This window comes from Rutidosis leptorrhynchoides, chromosome 3, assembly GCF_046630445.1.
Source record: "Rutidosis leptorrhynchoides isolate AG116_Rl617_1_P2 chromosome 3, CSIRO_AGI_Rlap_v1, whole genome shotgun sequence".
NCBI lineage: Eukaryota > Viridiplantae > Streptophyta > Magnoliopsida > Asterales > Asteraceae > Rutidosis > Rutidosis leptorrhynchoides.
In genome coordinates, this window is record NC_092335.1 from 242,007,822 (window position 1) to 242,026,951 (window position 19,130).

General features: G+C 35.7%; 5 protein-coding genes across 5 annotated transcripts; 4 read left to right on the forward strand and 1 right to left on the reverse strand.

Moving 5' to 3' along the window:
• Nucleotides 1–609: 609 nt before the first annotated feature.
• Nucleotides 610–1,284, forward strand: LOC139900903 (uncharacterized). Its single transcript, XM_071883652.1, has one exon. It carries the CDS (start codon nt 610–612, stop codon nt 1,282–1,284), a length of 675 nt encoding a protein of 224 aa, XP_071739753.1.
• Nucleotides 1,285–1,660: 376 nt separating this feature from the next.
• LOC139900904 (uncharacterized) lies at nt 1,661–2,465 on the forward strand. The gene is made up of 2 exons (XM_071883653.1): nt 1,661–2,092; nt 2,406–2,465. Exons 1-2 carry the CDS (start codon nt 1,661–1,663, stop codon nt 2,463–2,465), a joined length of 492 nt encoding a protein of 163 aa, XP_071739754.1.
• A 439-nt stretch (nt 2,466–2,904) lies between these two features.
• On the reverse strand, nt 2,905–9,178 carry LOC139897311 (uncharacterized). Its single transcript, XM_071880005.1, has 8 exons — nt 8,999–9,178; nt 7,424–7,908; nt 7,141–7,306; nt 7,003–7,053; nt 6,498–6,680; nt 6,301–6,394; nt 4,994–5,634; nt 2,905–3,418 (listed from the first exon to the last, which is right to left on the reverse strand). Exons 2-8 carry the CDS (start codon nt 7,885–7,887, stop codon nt 3,062–3,064), a joined length of 1,956 nt encoding a protein of 651 aa, XP_071736106.1. The 5' UTR covers nt 7,888–7,908; nt 8,999–9,178; the 3' UTR covers nt 2,905–3,061.
• Nucleotides 9,179–10,750: 1,572 nt separating this feature from the next.
• LOC139897312 (uncharacterized) lies at nt 10,751–14,225 on the forward strand. The gene is made up of 5 exons (XM_071880006.1): nt 10,751–11,052; nt 12,652–12,856; nt 12,954–13,022; nt 13,158–13,290; nt 13,451–14,225. The coding sequence occupies exons 1-5, from the start codon at nt 10,794–10,796 to the stop codon at nt 13,997–13,999; spliced, it is 1,215 nt and encodes a 404-aa protein (XP_071736107.1). The 5' UTR covers nt 10,751–10,793; the 3' UTR covers nt 14,000–14,225.
• Nucleotides 14,226–17,474: 3,249 nt separating this feature from the next.
• Nucleotides 17,475–18,254, forward strand: LOC139900905 (uncharacterized). The gene has a single exon (XM_071883654.1). It carries the CDS (start codon nt 17,475–17,477, stop codon nt 18,252–18,254), a length of 780 nt encoding a protein of 259 aa, XP_071739755.1.
• The last annotated feature ends 876 nt before the right edge of the window (nt 18,255–19,130 follow it).

Genomic DNA, 19,130 nt, shown 5'->3' on the forward strand with positions numbered 1-19,130 from the left:
CGACCACACCAGCATTCCATCTCTACAATTTAGGGTTCCAATTTTTGATTTCAATTTTTGGAGATTTTTTCTAGGGTTTGAAGTGAAAGAGGTGTTGTAAATAAAGTCACCCAACTAGTTTGAACGTTAAAAAGGGCTGTTACGATGCAAAAAGACGGATTTACCCATCACGTTTTAGTCACATGATGGCACTAACGGCTAATTTAGACGTTAAACTGACGGAGGGACTCGGATTGCAAAATTTTGCAATTTTAAGGACTCGAATATTCAAAAAAAAAAACTTGAGGGACTCGGATTGCAAATTCTTGTATAATTGAAGAACCAACGGAGCAAAAAAGTCGAGATTATAACTTGTTTTAAGAAGAATAAACACATACTTTTATTATTTAAAGTTGACTTCGAGAAAGCATACGACTCGGTTAATTAGGATTATCTTTTGTTTATGCTTTCTTCTTTGTATTTCGGTCCGACTTGGTGTAATTGGATAAAAGGTTGCTTGTCATTAGCTAGAACTTCGGTCCACGTAAATGGCTGTCTGACTCATGAATTTTCATTTAAAAGGGGTCTTCGCCGAGGTGCCCTTTTAGCCCGTTCTTATTTATTATCGTTATGGAGGGTCTTCATTTGGCCTTCCTTCGCGCTTTGGAGGTGGGTTTGTCTCATGGTATCAAAGCGGGCGAGACCAGCCTTCAGATTTCACATTTTTTCTATGCGTATGATGTAATTATTCTTTCGGAAGGGCCTAGACAAGAGTTGCATCTAATCCTTACTATTTTAGATATATTTTACTTGGTTTCATGCTTGAAGATTAATGTGTCCAAATCTCACGTTTTTGGTATTGGTGTCGAGAATACCGAAGTAGATTCATTCGCCTTGGAAGCGGGATGTCAAGTTGGTATCTCACCTACCAAATATCTTGGTATTCCTATTGGCATGAACATGAAACGAGTGTCGAGTTGGATTCTTTTGATTGATACGCTCAGACTTTCTTCTTGGAAAGCTAATTTGCTATCCTTGGGTGGTAGGTTAATGTTGATTGAATCGGTCATGGGTAGCCTCGGGATCTATTTGATGTCGGTCTTTAGATGCCCGAAAACCGCTCTCATACAACTTGAGTCTCTTCGCCTAAGATTCTTTTGGGGTGGTAGTAATTTGGTCAAGAAGATGGCGTGGATAAAGTGGGACAATGTTTATCATCTCATGGGAACGGGGGTATTAATATTGGGAGCCTTAAAGCATTTAATTTGGCTTTATTACTTATGTGGCGTTGGCATACTTGAATAAACCGGACGACTTTTCGGTAAACTCATTAAGGCAATTCATGGGGAGGTGTTTGAAAATTCTTGTAGTAAAACTACATGGAATTCTATAGTTAATACATGTTCTAAAATTGTTTCAAAGAACATGCTTCCTACGAATTGCATTAAAATGAAAATGGGTAACGGTCTAAATATACGGTTTTTGCACGACATTTGGCTCGGTAACACCTCTTTCAACTCTCGTCTATATCATCTAGATGTGGATATATATATGGGGTTCTATCTGACAACCGGGAAACGGAGTATGGCATTGGAATTGGTTTCGAGCTAATTTGGGTGGTCGTATGATAGTATTTTATCCTCCGTATGCGAAGAGTTACAGCAAGTTCAATTTCGAGATCATGAAGATAGGTGGACATGGTCATTGGATGCGGGACATAATTACACTGTTAAATCCACGAGAATTTATATGGACCGAAGGTTGCTACCTATGTACTAATTGGTACAAGTTCCTTCCAAGAATAATTAAAGTGTTTCTATGGCGGCTTAAGTTGGATTCACTTCCTCTAAGGTGGAATTTATCTGCAAAGGGTCTTGATATAAATTCTACTCCGTATTGTTTATCCGGTTTGCAACAAGGGGTTGCGTCTCGAGATCACTTGTTTTTTGGATGTTCTTTAGCTCTTGATGTGTGGCGCAACATTCGAATTTGGGTTGATCGCTCGCTGCCTTCATTTGCTTCGTGGGAAGATTTTGTTAGCTGGATCGTGGATTCATACATCCCGGGTATCACCAAGGACCGGATCATTGCTATTGTGGTTACTCTTTTTTGGGTACTTTGACGCTTTCCAAACGGCATCGTATTTAATGAGCTTTTTGTAGTAGAAATAATCTTGTAGATGTTATTAGATTGTATTCTTTTAGATGACTAAAAAATAGAGGTCACTTAATTTTAAATTGGAACTTGTGACTTCTAAATCATTTATAATTTCTCTCTTAGCTGGGAGCGTTTTCTTTATATATATAATATAATTTTGGCCGTTAAAAAAAAAAAATTACACTTGTTGATGAGTTCTTTTCACCCTTCCTTCTTCCTTCATGAAACTACCCTAGAGGAACCGAACATGATAATTTTCCTATCATCAGGCTGGTGCAAGAATAGAAGAACAAAATGAATCTGAGGAGGAGGGGGGATACGCAATGTAATCTGGTAATCCCGACTAGTGAAATTTGAACCGAGACTATGAGAATATCCAAACACCAATCACTGAACCTGATTAACATACTATGATGTCTCAAGTTCAGATTGCAATGATAAGATCACAATGCAAAATAACATCAGTAGACTGAAATTAAGCATATGGCATTCGCAATGTAACTTCGCTAATCTATATCTGAATTTTCTCGTAAGTAGGAGTCATCTTCTTGAATAGATAATTCGTTGTCTTTCATTCGGGTCTTCCACTTTAATATAGTGAGTAGTTTTTATAGCATAGTCAAGTCAAGGATCATAAACACACTAAGGAGTTTGCCAGGAATATAATTCAACCACTCAATAACTCGATGCAAACATGCTCAAAAAGCTTGATTTTTAGGTTTTATTTTCACGCGTGTATATTAGACTTGTTAACTGACACACGAAGGGTGAACACAACAAAAGATAACAGTCATTGTATATAACATGGAGTCACAAGTTCAAATATGTGAAAGATATACAAAGAACAAAATCAGATAAAAACAAGCCCATAAAATTGTACCTTTCATGGAAAATTCAGCACAAAATGTTTCTATAACAACTAGAATTAGAAGCCAGCCCATCCGGCAGGTTGGGAGGCCGACTTACCTTCTTTGTTTTTCATGTCACCAACACGTTGAGAAGGATTCTTGTTCGCATTAGGTACATTTGCTTGAGAGCTGCGACTAGGAATAGCTGTAAAGCTTTCTGCTTCAAAACCCCAATTAGTATTGCCGCCTGAAGCTGACTCAGCAGGCTGTTTGTTCTGGGGGCTGTTTCTTGTTCTAACAGATTTAGAGCTGTTTGCTATTAAAGTTGAAGCAGTGGAGTCCTCGGGAAACGCCTGCCATGAGTTTCGGTCAGGGCTCGGAGAAGTATTATCAAACAATCCTTTTTGTAGCTCCCAAACTGTTCCCTCTTTGTGCTGCGTATTTACCAAAAAGAGGCACAAAACTAATCAAACATAGGAGAAGGAACAAAAAAAAGAATAAAACATATAGTTTGAACATGAATTGCTTAGAATAATAGAGGTGGCAAATTTGATCCATCTCATAATTAATAGCTAGTGTCGAGGTAAAACAAATCAAACGGAATGAAAAGATAGGAAGTCTTATTATATCAACTTTTGTTAACTACTTTTACTCAAACTCAATTCCAGTTTCACTATAAATATACTACCAATCTAACCATTTCTTTTAAACAATTCACCACAATTCTCAGTCATTTTTCACATAATTCACGTTTTATATCTTTATAATCGTAATGTATCGTAACAATTCGAGTGACGACTCCGACACTGAAGAGATCTTAGCAATCATGGGTTGTATTAAGAGCACCAAAAAGATGCAACGTATTTAGAGAGATTGGGTGGAACCATCCAACAATTCCAAAGATTCTGACAAATACGACGAATAGATTTTGATTTAACATAATAACTTTAATTTAATGTAACATTTTTTTACTTAATGTAATGTGATTCAATTTTGTGTAAAAAGTTTAGTGATGGATATCTTAGATTCTTAGGTCTAACAGACCTCTGTACTGCAAAAAGTAAGACTACTACTTTACTAATATAACTTGGGTAATTACATTTAACAAAGTAATTGACTATAAACAAAATAAGTTTTTGAGTTAACCAAGACAGCTTCTACAAAAATATAGTACCAATTTTAACCGATTACGGCATTACCCAACCCGCATTTCCCCACTCTGTTCCCAAAAGGCTCGCACATACTGACATACGGAAGCAGATTCTAAATAAATAAGATAGGCAGGTAGTGCATCAAAATTTTAGATAGAACCTAGAGGGGTGTGATCCAATATGTTTTTCGAAAAAAGGTGATAGTATTATCAAAGGATGAACAGATAAAAGAAGTAAGCAGTTGGTAAGGGAGAACCTAATGTTTAGTTATAGATAAGTGGGTCACTTTTCTGAAAAAACTTCCAAGAAAACCCAAATATTAAAAAATGTGTTCACGATGAGTGTTTTCTAGGAACATTATCCAAGAAAACAAAAAACCCCATTTTCCATATTATTATAGCTGAAAATTGAGAACTGTGAGAAGTATAAGATCATAGTTGTCGACTCGATCGACTGAGTCATTGATTTGCGAGTCAGGGTACGATCAGGCAAGCTTACAAGTCTGACAAATATTAGATACTTTTTAGGTGTAAAGTGACTTGACTCGTACGAGTTTACTCGTGACTTGTACGAGTCTGACAAATATGCATAGGAATACGCGTTTGTTCATGTATGATAATACAGAAAAATGTTAATAAAGGAAAATAAAACCTTAAAAACCATAGAATTAAGTGTTAAAAACACGTAACAGGTTTTAGGCAATTATTCACAATCGGAAAACCGTATATATTGTTCACATGTGAACAACGATGCTTTTATGTGATTTTACACGTACTTTTGGGGTTTATAATTTGTTTTTTTTTTTTTTTTTTTTTTTTTGTTCATTTGTGAAGAAGTAAGAGATATTAACAGATGTACCTGCTGAGAGGGGGACTGGATATGACTTTCAGGAGAAGGTTTTGAGGCACTTTTATTTGGTGATGGAGTTGTAGAAGCAAGAGTTTGCTTCAGCTCATGTAGCTCTTGTCTCTGTGATCGGCAAATAGCAGATAATTTCTCATACTTCGAGCTTAATTCACTTTTCTCCATATTAACCTGCTTCAGCTGTTCCCTCAATCGTTCTACCTCAGCCTCTAACTGCTCTTCCTTACCAGAGTTAACGCTACTCCTACGAGGACTGACTTTATTGGTACCAAATTCAGTTGCAAAAGCACTAATAGCATCACCAGATTTTACATTTGGACCATCTTCGAAGAAATTTAACTCAAAGTCCTTTGAAGGGACTGGCTTGCCCTGCACAGTTTGAGGACTAGTTCTGTGTTTAGAGAACATCTCTGATTGACTCATTTTAGAGCTCGTTGTCTCTTCATCAAATTTAACCTTGCTAAGCTCTTCAACAACAGCTGAATCCTTCGCATGCTGAGTTGTCCAAAAAGCACCCATGGGCCCACCCGCGCCCATTGGTTGTGGTGAATCCCGAGCTGAGTCAGCAGCTGGTGGAGGAGGTGGTGGAGTTCTTCGAGGCATTGGACTAGATTTATTTGCAGACTTTGCAAGACCTATTGATACCATTAACATCAAGATGATAAATCTACTGCAGAGTTCGTATTAAAAAAGAATGAACTTGTTAACAGATCCGGTCCATACCGAGGGGAACCAAAACAAAAAGAACAAGCAGGTTGGCTTACACGTCAAAATATAAGTGGAAAACTCGATCATTCTTAAATGTATATCAAAATGGATTGTGGACACACCATCATTGTTGGTACATTTTGATAGTCTAATATTAATGGATTCATTATTCATGCTTCTAAGATTATGTTATCGGTAATAATCTAAATTTTTTAATAGAGTGATTTAGGAGAGTAAGCATGTGAAAGCAGCTTTCCACCCATTTCATTGATATTTACCTCCATCTATTATACACATCTGCCCCTTCACAATTAAACTACAACCCAGACCGAGCTGTTTTTATATTAATTAATGGGTTAAGCTGGACACCCCACCCATAACCTCAAAAGGAACATTATCTGGTTTAGTTAGAATCAAAAGCTTCTTAAGAACACTCCCCATGTGTGACATGGCAGGTGCAAGGAGAAAGACAATGAGCAATGTATACATATTAGGTTAACCATGGCTTTTAATAAGTTTAGAGTTATCATATGTAAGCAATTTTTAACAAACAGGTATTTGTAAAATAATGAAATTGAATTTTGGTTTCTTACCTTCATGCAAGTGATTTTGGGGCATCTCAGGTGGCCTATCCGGTAAAGACTTTTGTAATCCATCAGGTAACAGACCATTAACTCGAAACCACACCTGCATCAATCAAACGAAGTAGCATGAGTGAACATGGATATACACATGTTCCCTATGTTCCACGAGTAATCTATAACTAACCTAAATTCAGCAGAGCTCTTGCCTGCGTGATGTCTGGTCTGGAATTTGGTGAAGACTGTAGCATGTCCCTAATGAGATCTGTCATGGATGAGCTGTACTTTGGCGATTCTGGAATGCGATAGTTCCCGTTCAAAACTTGTAGCTTCGATTCCCCGTCAAATGCTAACTTGAAGTAACATATGCGGAAAAGGAGACACCCAAGGGCCTGCATTTAATGAAAGTTGATCGTCAACTTGTTCACTAGCCCAACATGGTTTTTCTGTTTAACAGTTAACTATATATTGCTAGATCAATAGGTGGCAATTTCAACCCATTAACTTGAATGAATTAGAGTTACATTTTATCCCAAGGGGTCATCAGGGCCCAAATAAACAAGAAAAACAAGTTGGTTTAAATTTTCCATAAGTGTAATTATAAACTTTTAGTACATCCTAAAGTGTTTTAACGTGAACCCATTACCCAACCCGCTTAACCAACGACCTGCAGTTAGATCTATCACACAAACATATAAGGTTCACTGAAATTACCCAAATATCAACTTTCTCACTTATAACTTCTCTCAAGAACAAATCCCACATCTGAAACAAGGAAAAAAAATGTTAGAAATGAAACAAAAAGAAAGGAATCGCTATATGTCACGTGAAAAATAATGTGGTTGAATAAACCTCAGGCGATCTATAGGCAGGTGTAGTGTGCTTCCTTATATTGTCTTCTTCGATGCCCATCTCTTCTGGCCTGTCAAAACGTTTATGATTCGTTGATGTACTACCAAAATCACATAGCTTCCATAATCCATCAGATCCAAGTAAAAGATTCTCCGCCTTCAAGTCCCTACATTTGCAAAAGGTATGGAGAAATACATGACACAAAGATTCATATAAATTACATAACAAATAGCATGCTTTTGGCAAATTACTCTAAAATCATAGAGCATATTATTATGTTTACCGGTGAGCAATGGGTGGGGACTGACAGTGCATAGCAAAAACTGCATTACAGATATCCCTGAACATTAAAAGTATCTGTTTCTCCTCAAAGAAGCCTGCACCTCTGCTATCGAGCACATTAACCAAAGACTTGTCACAATATTCCATTACAATAAGTGCTTCCTTTGTCCGACCCATATCTAAGATCGTATGGGCACATAGCATAACAACATTTGGGTGACCTTGAAGTGATTTCATCACAGAAACTTCTTTTTTTACCAGCTCTAAAGATTCTTCATCATTACATATCATGTGCTTCAGTGCATACTGCTTTGAACCATTTAAAGCATCCTGGGCCAAGTAAACGCAAGAGAACCCACCCTCAGCTATGACATTGCGAACATGGATTTTCAGATTGCCTATGTCAACCATACGACCTTCAAGCCCAGACTTCTCCTTAGGCATGAATTGCTTGATCCTCCACATATTTGAAGGTGAATGGTAAATCTGCATATTTGATAAACATTAAGGACCACATATGCCTAAAAGTAGTAGATTAACTTACACGTGAATCACCAAGATATACAATTATTATAATCCTAACTAATAAGTTGATATGTTGATACATGAATCACATTGTAGTAAAAGTATTATTTAAAATTATATGTGAATCGTCACATAGTATTATCTTCCTAATAACTTCCGTACAAAATAACCCCAATTTGAATCGAAAATAATTTTCTTATTGTCATGATTGCGAACTGATCTCTCCCTGAGTCATATTATACTTCTCTCTAACATGATTCAAAAACTGATTTTAGCAGAGCCTATTCAAGCACGCTCATCGCCTGATCGCTAATCTATAGTCAATACATAACTATCTCTTCTGATTTTTATTCAGAGTCGTGGAAACACTTATAAAACCAACAACTGACATTAAGGATGGTAAAGCCAATACAATGTTTTCAGGGGCGGACCTTTATGGAGACTGGGCGGGGCATCCGCCCCAGCTGAATTTTTTTACGAAAAAATTTACACTTTGGAAAAAACAAAATTACAGAAAAATAAGGTTTTTTTTAAATTAAATAAATTTTTATACCCGCCCCATCTACGGCAGGGTTCAAGTTCCGCCACTGAATGCTTTGATAACCTTTGACGTCCGAGTCATATTACTTTAATGCAATACGATAACAAAGACCAAACCATATATCATGCATAATTATTGGTTAAAGCAACAACTAATTACACAATTCACTCACACAGTGCAGCTAATGCATGAACAAAATCTGTAGTTTTAGACCTTAAATGTACTGATCAAAAGCAATTTTACTCAGAACTAGCATACTCAAAGAGTTTCACATAAGTATAGTCTCCAATTCCATGCCCTAAGTTCCACATTTCAAGTAATATTCAACTACATATTGCAGTATGTGATACATAAACCTAGATCTATATAAATATTTTACCTAATGCAGTAATGAACAACTCTATGAAGAAATTAACTACAAATTAAGTCGAACGCCTCATAAAACACGGTGAATAACTGAACAATCACATAATTAATAACTTGAATCAAGCAAAAACTTAGAAATTGAACCTCGATTGATAGAACCGGATGGATCAGCGATCAAGTAAGTCCGCTTGATGATTTTACGGATTAATTTTGTGAAATTTGCGTAAGATCTTAGATCAAAAGTGAGAGATTGATTTATATCGATGAGATCGAACGTAATTAATGAAATGATTGATATAGATTTGCTACCTGATCGTGTTTTCTCAGATCTGATATATGTAGCTTTAAGCAGAAGACAGCCGCTGATAGCGGGTGGTATCAAGGGTCCACTTTACATGTACATTAGTACGGAGTATTTTTATTTTTTTTTCCTTTTTTCCTTTTTTTTTTTTTTTTTTTTTTTGTTAAAAATAACGATAACGATTTACTACGAAGTACTCCGTATTAAACAAAAAACTTTCATTGAATGATAATAGCAATGCGTGGGAAATGGGGCTCGAAGGGAGTACACACAAAACGAGCACTAACTAAGATTAACTAAGACTGAGTCGTCCTCACAAGAAAACAAACAACAAAACGGCCAAAAAACAACGCCAGTGAAAAAATATACAAATCACAATCGCTGCCGGTCGTCCTGGCGCCACTGACCATTCCGACTATCTCACATATGCTCAGGTCGTCATTTCTCTCCCATACGCCTCTACCTTCTTCTGTTCCAACCGAACCGTCGTTCAGCACCCATCAATAATGTTTTTTGTAGACTTTTACTCAGATCTATAATCTTGATGGTCGTTTAGTGGTGCTACATTTTGAATTGATTTTTAATGGTTTTCTTCCTACTGCCTCCCTTGTCTAACGAGGTCAGTTCACAGCGTGTCTGTCTTTCAGTTTCTTGGCTCCCAAACCTTGGGTTATTGATTTTGGCCCCCGCTTAGGTTAGCCATGCTTCCTAAAATATCGCATTGCCAATTGTTGTTTTTGGAGGAAATGGGATTCGAATCCATGATTTAGCAGTTAATTGAGCAGTCGTGACGGACAAACACAAACAACAAACAAAGTCTTGGCTCACTCTCATTGAGAGGCTCTTCAACCACACTGACGAAGTTGATTAATGATACAAACAGTAAGAGAACGAGCTTCCCTTCTACTATCGAAAAGAGGAGTTTACCACCGCCAACATATTCCATTCACTCTATTCTCTTATATCATATTTCGAAGCGATAGATCCTATTTAACTATCCTTGTGTGGAGGGTGATTCAGTAGCACTGGATTACTATAATAAGGTAAAAGATCAAAGAAGTCTCTTCAATCGATCACATTCCTAGTCTTCATATTAAGCCATGTTGCCTTATCCTGCTTGCTTTCAGCTGAGATTGCCCTTCAGTAGTTGTCATCCTCGCCTCATTCAATATTATGTTGACTTAAACGTCTTACTTGATAAGGAGGCTTTACTCTTCAGGGAAAGAGATCTGAGAGTTAATACTAGACTTTTAAGGGCTAGGATTAAAATAAAGATTTGCCTTTAGGTTGAGGGTTCGAGTCCTACTTAGTACATTTTGTGATGTATATATTCGTGTTAGTATTAGATAAGTGTGTGAGTTTGTGTTTAAAAAAAAATTAAAGATATGCATATAACAAGGATGTTATGCCATTTAGTCATTTACGATTATTATAAAAATGATGTATTTAAAGTTTAGTTTTTTAATAAAAGAAGATTAAATTAATTTTGTTTTTTCTTTATCACCTTTTCCGTAAAAAAATAAAAAAAACTAAAAAAAACTTTTTAGTTAAATTAGGGATACCACAAAAAATCAATATTCCTGCAGCCTCCATAAACCCTAGTGACATTTTTGCAGCTCATAAATAAACCTCCTCGCCATGGGAGAAACAAATGAAAGCATACTTGTTTGTACCCCAAATTCACAAATGGAACAACAACAATCATCATCATCATCTAAATCTTGCGATGAATGTAAAACAAATGATTTCAAATACAAATGCCCAGGTTGCACCTTACGATCGTGCAGTCTCACTTGTGTTAAAGCTCACAAACAACGAACAGGATGCACGGGAAAACGACAACAACAAACCGAATTCGTCCCACTTTCTAAATTTGATGACAATATTCTATTATCTGGTAAAATTCCCATTTAACCTCACCTTTTAATTTATTTTAATTTGAGTATACTGAAATTCCCTAATTTTAGTGTTTATTTATGATATGATTTACTAGGGTTGTTCAATTTAGGATTGCCAAATTTTTTAGCTGGAACGTTGATTTATAATACGTGTTTGCTGAATATAACCATGTATGAACTCTAAAACACTTTATTCTTGAATTTATATACTTTATTGTTCCATTTTTGAAGAGATGTGCTGTTTAATACTTTGGTTAAAAGTTGAGTCTAATAGGCTAATAGCCTATATTTGGAACTTGAAACTTATAGTTGAGATTAGTTAGATGGGGGTGTTTGTTTTCATTGAAAGTGGTTGGTTTGGACTTTTTGGACCATAGTGTGGTTTTTTACGTCGAACGTTTTGCGGAAGTACTAAAAAATTTGCTATGAATTAAGAGAATTAGCGAGTTAGGGAGGTTTTTTTTGTTCTTTCTATTGTTGATTTTATGTATTTTATTTTTCGGCATTTGTAAAAAAACTAATGAACAACGGTTTTTAAAATTAAAATTCAAAGATGATGTTTAAAAGGTAAAATTACTTTTTCTTCATCCTATCATTTAAGTAGTTTAGTGGCTCTAACAGCAAAAAAGCTGTATTAATGTTATGACATTTGTAATGAAATATCACCAGTTCTAAACGTTTATGAAGTGATCACGACGTGTACATGGTTTTGAGAACTGTTCTTCAAATAAACACAAGCATAAACAATTTGGCATTTTAGTCCGAAGTCTGAAGTTCCATTCACACACACATAGAAATAACAACATTGATACATTGCTAGAATATTTATATAGATAACATAGAAGGGAAGGGAACATTACCAAAAAACTAAGTTTGGGCTTAAAAATTATTGTCTGTTGTTTGTTTGTTTTTTTTAGATCCTTGAAAAACTATAAGAGGTTAGTACTTGTATCTTTAAGTCTGGTTACTCTTGAGCCGGTCTACAAAACTACTTAGCGGCTTCACATTTTATTGCCATTTGAAACTCGACTCTCTTTAAGTTTTTTTTTGCTAATGACATGATATACAACGTTACTCACTTGTTGGAAGCATATCAATATTTGATAGAGGTAATTTACCCACTTCATATCGTTTATTTAAAATGATTATCAAACAACTTATTTTCATTCAGAACCAAGTTTATTCAAAGGCTTTAATCATGCAGATCATGAACCACTCCACACTAAATTGTTCAGTTTCATCGAACGCAGCCTATAACATTTTTGAAATAAGTTTTAGTGTAAAGGATGTATAGGAAACTATCTGCACAAGAAATACACTTTGGCAACATTCTATATGTTTGGACCTTATATTAAATGCAACCCAAATCAAGCAGTTCATAAGTAATTGGGTTGAAATGACCACCTATAATATGAGCGCTTGTTTTATTTTCTTTACGTTTGGAATGCTTTATTGGTTTCCAAGATGGTCTTTTATTTAATGATTCAAGATACTTGAATTTTTGTATGGACTTTTATGGCCTGGAAATCTGCAATTGTTGGTGAAATACCAATTGGTTGACAACTACAGTAATCATGATTTTGTTTATTGATAAGCAGATTACAATATGCTCGAAGATGTGAAGCGAATAGCCGACTCTGCTAAACGAAGAAGAGTGCAACTTTGCGGGAATTACTTTGGGGTCGGGATTCCTTATTCCCTTAGAAACTTGCACAATGCTGCCTGGAATCGACGGATTAGACTTTTCTTTTTACCAAGTGGAATGTCAAAAAGGGAAACCAACCAAACAACCTTTAACCGCAAGTAACTTTTTTTTATCTTGAACTCGTGATATTAATTAACCATTAATCTGCCACTTATTACATTTTGATATAAAATTTTCTTTTATCAATTTGTTCAGGTGGAAAACTATATCTTGGACAATAGAATGGTGCTTTCATTCAAACGACATCAAGTTGATTGACCATAAGTAAAGCTCATTTACTATTTTTTTTTTTTACTATATTATACAATACAATATATACATTTGTCATAGAACATCAACATAGTATTTTACTTGTGACTGTTGATCACTTTCTCAAAATATGTACACGTTTTATTTCAGAGTCAATGAAAAGTCAAATCTGCACTCGGTGATTCAGAAACATCTAAAACCCGGTCCGTTAAAACATCCATTGAAACCCTTTTGTCTCGAGCCTTTGGAATCTCTCAAGTTTTACATTAGCAAACACCCAAAGGTCTGTTACGACTAATAATAATTTATGTTTAATATTATCCTTGTATTATTATTATTATTATTATTATTATTATTATTATTATTATTATTATTATTATTATTATTATTATTATGCTCCCTCTTTATAACAATCTTAAAATTGGTGTTTCATTGTTATATAGCAACCGAGATCTCCATTTCGCGAGTTGGACATGCATGCCCCAATACGCGAACAGTTATCGAATTTAGTTATCATTGAGTATCCTGTCATTCACGTATTCCTTCCTTCACATAGCATTGACTTCGAAGTTGTTAAAGACGTCGTTGCTCGTCCATTACAGCCCAAAACGGGCCCAGTTGACGATATTCAACCAAGCCCGAAAGGTGTGGTCTTCAGGGAAGAAGAAATAAAAGACAATGACTCTGCAGATCCTTATGTTATGGATCTCTTGAAGAAACCATATAGCAAATCAGAGATGAAGGACGAAGAGTTTATTCACAAGTCTATTGATTCCACCAACCATGATAACGACCTCCCAGTTGACTTGTTGAATTTTGACTTTGACCCGGAGTTGATTGACGCTTATTCTAATCTTTTTTCAGAGGCAAACCCGGATGATTTTCTTGATTTTGATGGTTTGTGTGACGATTTACCATCTAAGGAAGACAATTTAAAGTGTGGAGTTATCGAAGAAGAGTTGGAGGAAGGCGAAATAGCAGATTCGGATTAGCGTTTAGGCAGTTGTGAATCCAATTTTTCGTTTATAATGCCACTCGGTTTTGTTTTACTAATGATAATGATGATGATGAAGATCATAGTTTTGTATGTTATATCAGTTGATGCATTATGGAAAGGTGGAAGGATGTATTAGTTTGCTAGACATATTATTACTTTTGGTGTATGAGATATGAAGATATAATTAAGATAAGATGGAGAGAGTATGAACTTAACATCACATAGGATTTCCATTTTTACAGAAATGCAAGTACTTTTTATGAGATATTTAGATTGAATTAACAATCAATTAATCGATTGTTAATGAAATTCATAACCTTCGAATACTAAATCAAAATAACCTGTTTAATCGGCCACTCGATAAGCCTTAAATTCAATCATGGTAACCCTAATCTCAATATTGAATCATATTCAAATCGATCATGATCCTAACATGATTACAGAGATTGCAGATAATGAATTTTCACATATCATGATCCTCTCGCTCCATCTGCATATCGAGATTTGTCTATTACGATCAATTAAATCGTTTGAATATACCGTGGATGTGTTTGTTTATGATACGCAAGTATCACCAATAAAAATCAGCATTTTAAGGTTACTATTGAGCACCGTAGTATTTCTGAAACACCATATATATGCAACATGTATCGATTTATTTATTAATTTATTAAAATGCACGAAGATCTAATCCTGGAGTAACCGCATCTCAAATAAATTGATGCATTTTACTTTATAGTATTGATGAAATTAGTGTCACTTATAAGAAGCTGAGGTTGCCTTGAATTTTGTCAATAAGTTTGTTATTAATAAAGTTTTGTTGATTCATATGCTCTAATATTCAGCATTGGATTTGTTAAGATCATGTTCATATATAAAGTTATAATATGTGTAATTGTTTTCTTAATTATGTTGCTGTCGCTATTGTAGGTATGGAGAAATTGGTGTATGTGTCTGGGAAATGGTTCACATACTCTTTTCAAAGGTGATATAAGGTTGGTCAAAATAAGTTTCACTTTTTCCCCTATGAAGACTAATTGTTTTGTTGAGCTTATCTTTCATTTTCAAGGTGAGATAGGATTGTATATGGTAAAATTGGCACCAAGAAGAGGTAGTGGCAGTCTCTCTCTTCTTCTTTTTTTTAAGGATGATTAGGGTGCAATTGATGATCCACATAGAAGTCCTAGGCTACTAGTGTCATGGTTACCCTTATTATGAGGATTATAATTGGATTCCCTATCATCTCTGGAATCCAATGTGTCTAGGGTTAGTGTTTCATGTCAGTCGTCTGTCCTTGCCTCCTTGGTTTGGTCATGGAATTCTCATTATTGCTACTATAGTATGCCATTTGACCTGCTGGTGTGGCTTTCTAACTATCTAGAAAGTAGGTTAACTTTCCAAAGTCAACTCTTGTTTACAGCTATTTGGAACTTTCTTAAAGTCAAAGCTAAAGTTATAAATGATGGGAGTTGCCTTCATATCCAAAATTGGTTTCATGTTATTTTATTAACATATGTCTCTGTTGGGAAAGCAGAAGGTCTAAAATGGTGGTATTTTGCTGTTATGTTGACTATAAAAAGTCAACGGGTCAAGACTCTAATGGGTGACTATGTTGCTGTGGGTGATAAATAGTGGATTTTAGTTTCTATTAGTGCTACTAGGTGTGTGTATGATGTAGGCATTGAGGCTGACAATAACAACACACAATGGTTATTTGATGTTTATATGGAGCATAATTTAGGGTTACATAATACTTCAGTGAAGAAAATGGTCATGGACTATGGTGAACTGGATCAGAGTGATACGAGCTACATAATATGGGACTGGTACTTCTATTTTCTCTATTATAGTTCAACAAAAGTAGCTACTGAATTTTATGTGTTGATTTTTTGCTGGCAATTTGACTTTTGAAAGTCAGCGGGTCAAGAGTTTGAGGACTATGTGTACTGATTTGAGCTTGGAGGTATGGGATCTGGATTTAGTAATTTCAAAGAGGTATTCAAGTACTATAGGTTTAGATGGTGGCACAAGACATATCACTTGCACAGATTCTGATTTTAATTCGTTTTATCCTATTTGTGCAAAGCATAGTGAGTTTTGGGTTTGGTATAGATTATTTGGTATTTGTAATTTTTGCTATGTAACTTGAAACTAGGATGTACATTAATAATTCACTTTAGGTGTAGTTTGGTCATTGTGGTTTTCTTTTTAGCCATTTATTAGTTGTCATTTTGCAAGTGTTTTTGGTTGTTCACTAAAAACAACCCCTCGGGCATAACCGTTGTAGCTGTACGTATTTTTATCCTTTTCTAATGAATTTTTCTGGGGCACCGTCCCCTTATCCAAAAAAATAATCGCATTTGCTCTTTTCATTTTTACTATGTTATTAAACTTTGATTGTTTTAATTTTTTACTTGGCTCAAATTTGCAATGCTACTGAACTTGTGGTTAAACACGTTTCACAAACATATTACCTCCTTTGTGTTAATAGGTTGGTTCTAAATGCACGATTCTTACCCATAACTATTGTGAGGGTGCATATGATCTACTTCAAAGTTGTCGTTTTAATGAAACTCATGGTAATATACATAAGTTACAGGGGATGTTTTTTCAACACCACGTGCTCAACTTTTTTAACCATCATATTATAATGAGTTGAAAAGTAATCACATCCTTAATAGTCATTTATCTATCCCTAAGTATCCATAATTTTGTCAAGTTGTTCAACTATTAGCTATCTTAAAATATCAGTAACCATACCTAATATAAGAGAATTTAGTTATCTATCTACTTTTTACATATCTAATTACTTTTTAGCTATCTTAAAATATCAGTAACCATACCTAATATCAGTAACCATATGATAAGGATACATGTAAGATAACAAAGGAACAATATAAGTCGATTGTCCAGAACCATGTGTTGTGACATGTTTGTACATTGATTTGTATGATTTAATGTATGGATTTTGAATACTGATTTTGAATTGGTTAATTAGTAACCGTTGAACCACTTGATAAAGATCAAGTAAAGATTGTGGTAAAAAATATAAGTCTGTACAATAATAAACCAGTCCTCTACGATTGTTCTGATTTTTATGAAATACCCTTATGAAGTATCTACGAATTCTGGACATTGATGTATGATGATTGGTATTAGCTGTATCTTATCTATAAAAGATTATGATAGGATTTGTAAAGATTGTAATATTATATTATTAGCTGTATCATATCTATAAAAGATTATAATAGGATTTGTAAAGATTGTAATCCCTGAAAATCACGGTGTTAGTTAGGCTTCATGGTGTATATATACATACGAGAGTGTTCAATGAAAAGCAAGCAATTTTACCTTCTATTATGGTATCAGCAGCTTAATACCGTGCAAATTACATCTCAAATTAATCTTCCTTTCTTCTTATTCTGCAATCATCCATACTCACCCTCTGTATTCTCTTTTATCTCTTAAACATGTCAACCGATCCTCTCAAACTTGCTGCTCAACCCATCCACCAAATCCAACACTCTGTTCCCTTCAAACTGGACCTGGATACTAGCAAATACAATTCCTGGTCCGAACTATTTAAAATCCATTGTCGTGCACATGACGTCCTTGATCACCTTACTTCTGAAACACCACCAGCCTCTTCATCCAAAGGCAAAAACACAGAAGTCATCACCCCTCCTGAACTATGGGCTCGTCATGATGCTATTGTGCTACAATGGATATACGCTACTCTTTCTCTTGATCTGATGAACACGATAATGGAACCCGATGCCACCGCAAAGAAAACATGGGATCGACTCAAGAGCATGTTTCACGACAACAAACACTCTCGAGCCCTAGCTCTGGAAAATCGATTCGTCAACACCAAACTAGACGATTTTCCCAACATGTCTACCTACTGTCAAGAACTTAAGATGATTGCAGATCAGTTAGGTGATGTTGACTCAAAGGTAGAACCTCATCGATTGGTTTTACAGTTGGTTGCTGGCCTCAACGACAACTACGCCCAAATTCGAACTCACATCAATCAAATGGATAAATTGCCTACCTTTTACGACGCTCGATCGAAATTGATTCTCGAAGAATCACTAAGAAATCGCCAGGCTACGATGAACAACTCCAACACCAACAACACCGCTTTGATTTCTACTGCTGAAAATCAGGATAATCGAACACAGGGTCTTGGTGATCGAGAGAATTCTGGTTACCATCGAGGGTCATCAGGTTATCGTGGATGTGGCTGATCAGGTAATCGAGGTGCACGGGGTGGACGAGGTGGGAGAGGACGCAACATGTACCCTAATTTTGGTAATACTGGTACACAATTTTCTTCTCGTCAGTCTAATCCTAGGTGGAATCAACCTCCCAATTGGACCTCACCCAACAATAACTGGGCTGCACCACCTAATTGGGCCCAACACTCTTTTAATCAAACATGGACTATTAATTCATCCCCATGACCATACCCTACCACCCCATGGAATCAGCCCAATATGCCTTCTGGGTCTGCTGGTTTATTGGGCCCACGTCCACAAGCCCAGTTTACCTCGAACAGCTCCACGACTTCTTACTCTCCTACCGACATCAATCAAGCACTATACACAATGTCACTCAACCCGCCGGATGATCATTGGTACATGGACAGTGGCGCTTCATCACACATGACTGGTAATTGAGGTACTCTCTCTCCCTATTTTAATTTGAGCACTCCGAAACAAATAATCATTGGAAATGGCGATACACTTCCCATTCGTGGAATTGGGAACACTTTACTACCATTTACAAATAAACATATTCTTTTAAAAAACGTTCTTCATGCTCCTAATTTAATTAAAAATCTCCTTTCTGTTCGCCGTTTAACTACTGATAATTATCTTGCCATAACATTTGATCCATTTGGTTTCACTATTAAGGATTTCAGGACAGGCATTCAACTCATGAGATGTAATAGCACGGGGGACCTTTATCCACTCAGTTCTTCCGCTCTTCAACAACTCAAGTCTCCCACTTCACTTGCTGCACTTTCTTTCGACATTTGGCACCAACGTCTTGGACACCCTGGCGCCAACATCTTATGATTTCTTAAAAATAAGTCGGTTATAAGTTCATGTAATAAAAAC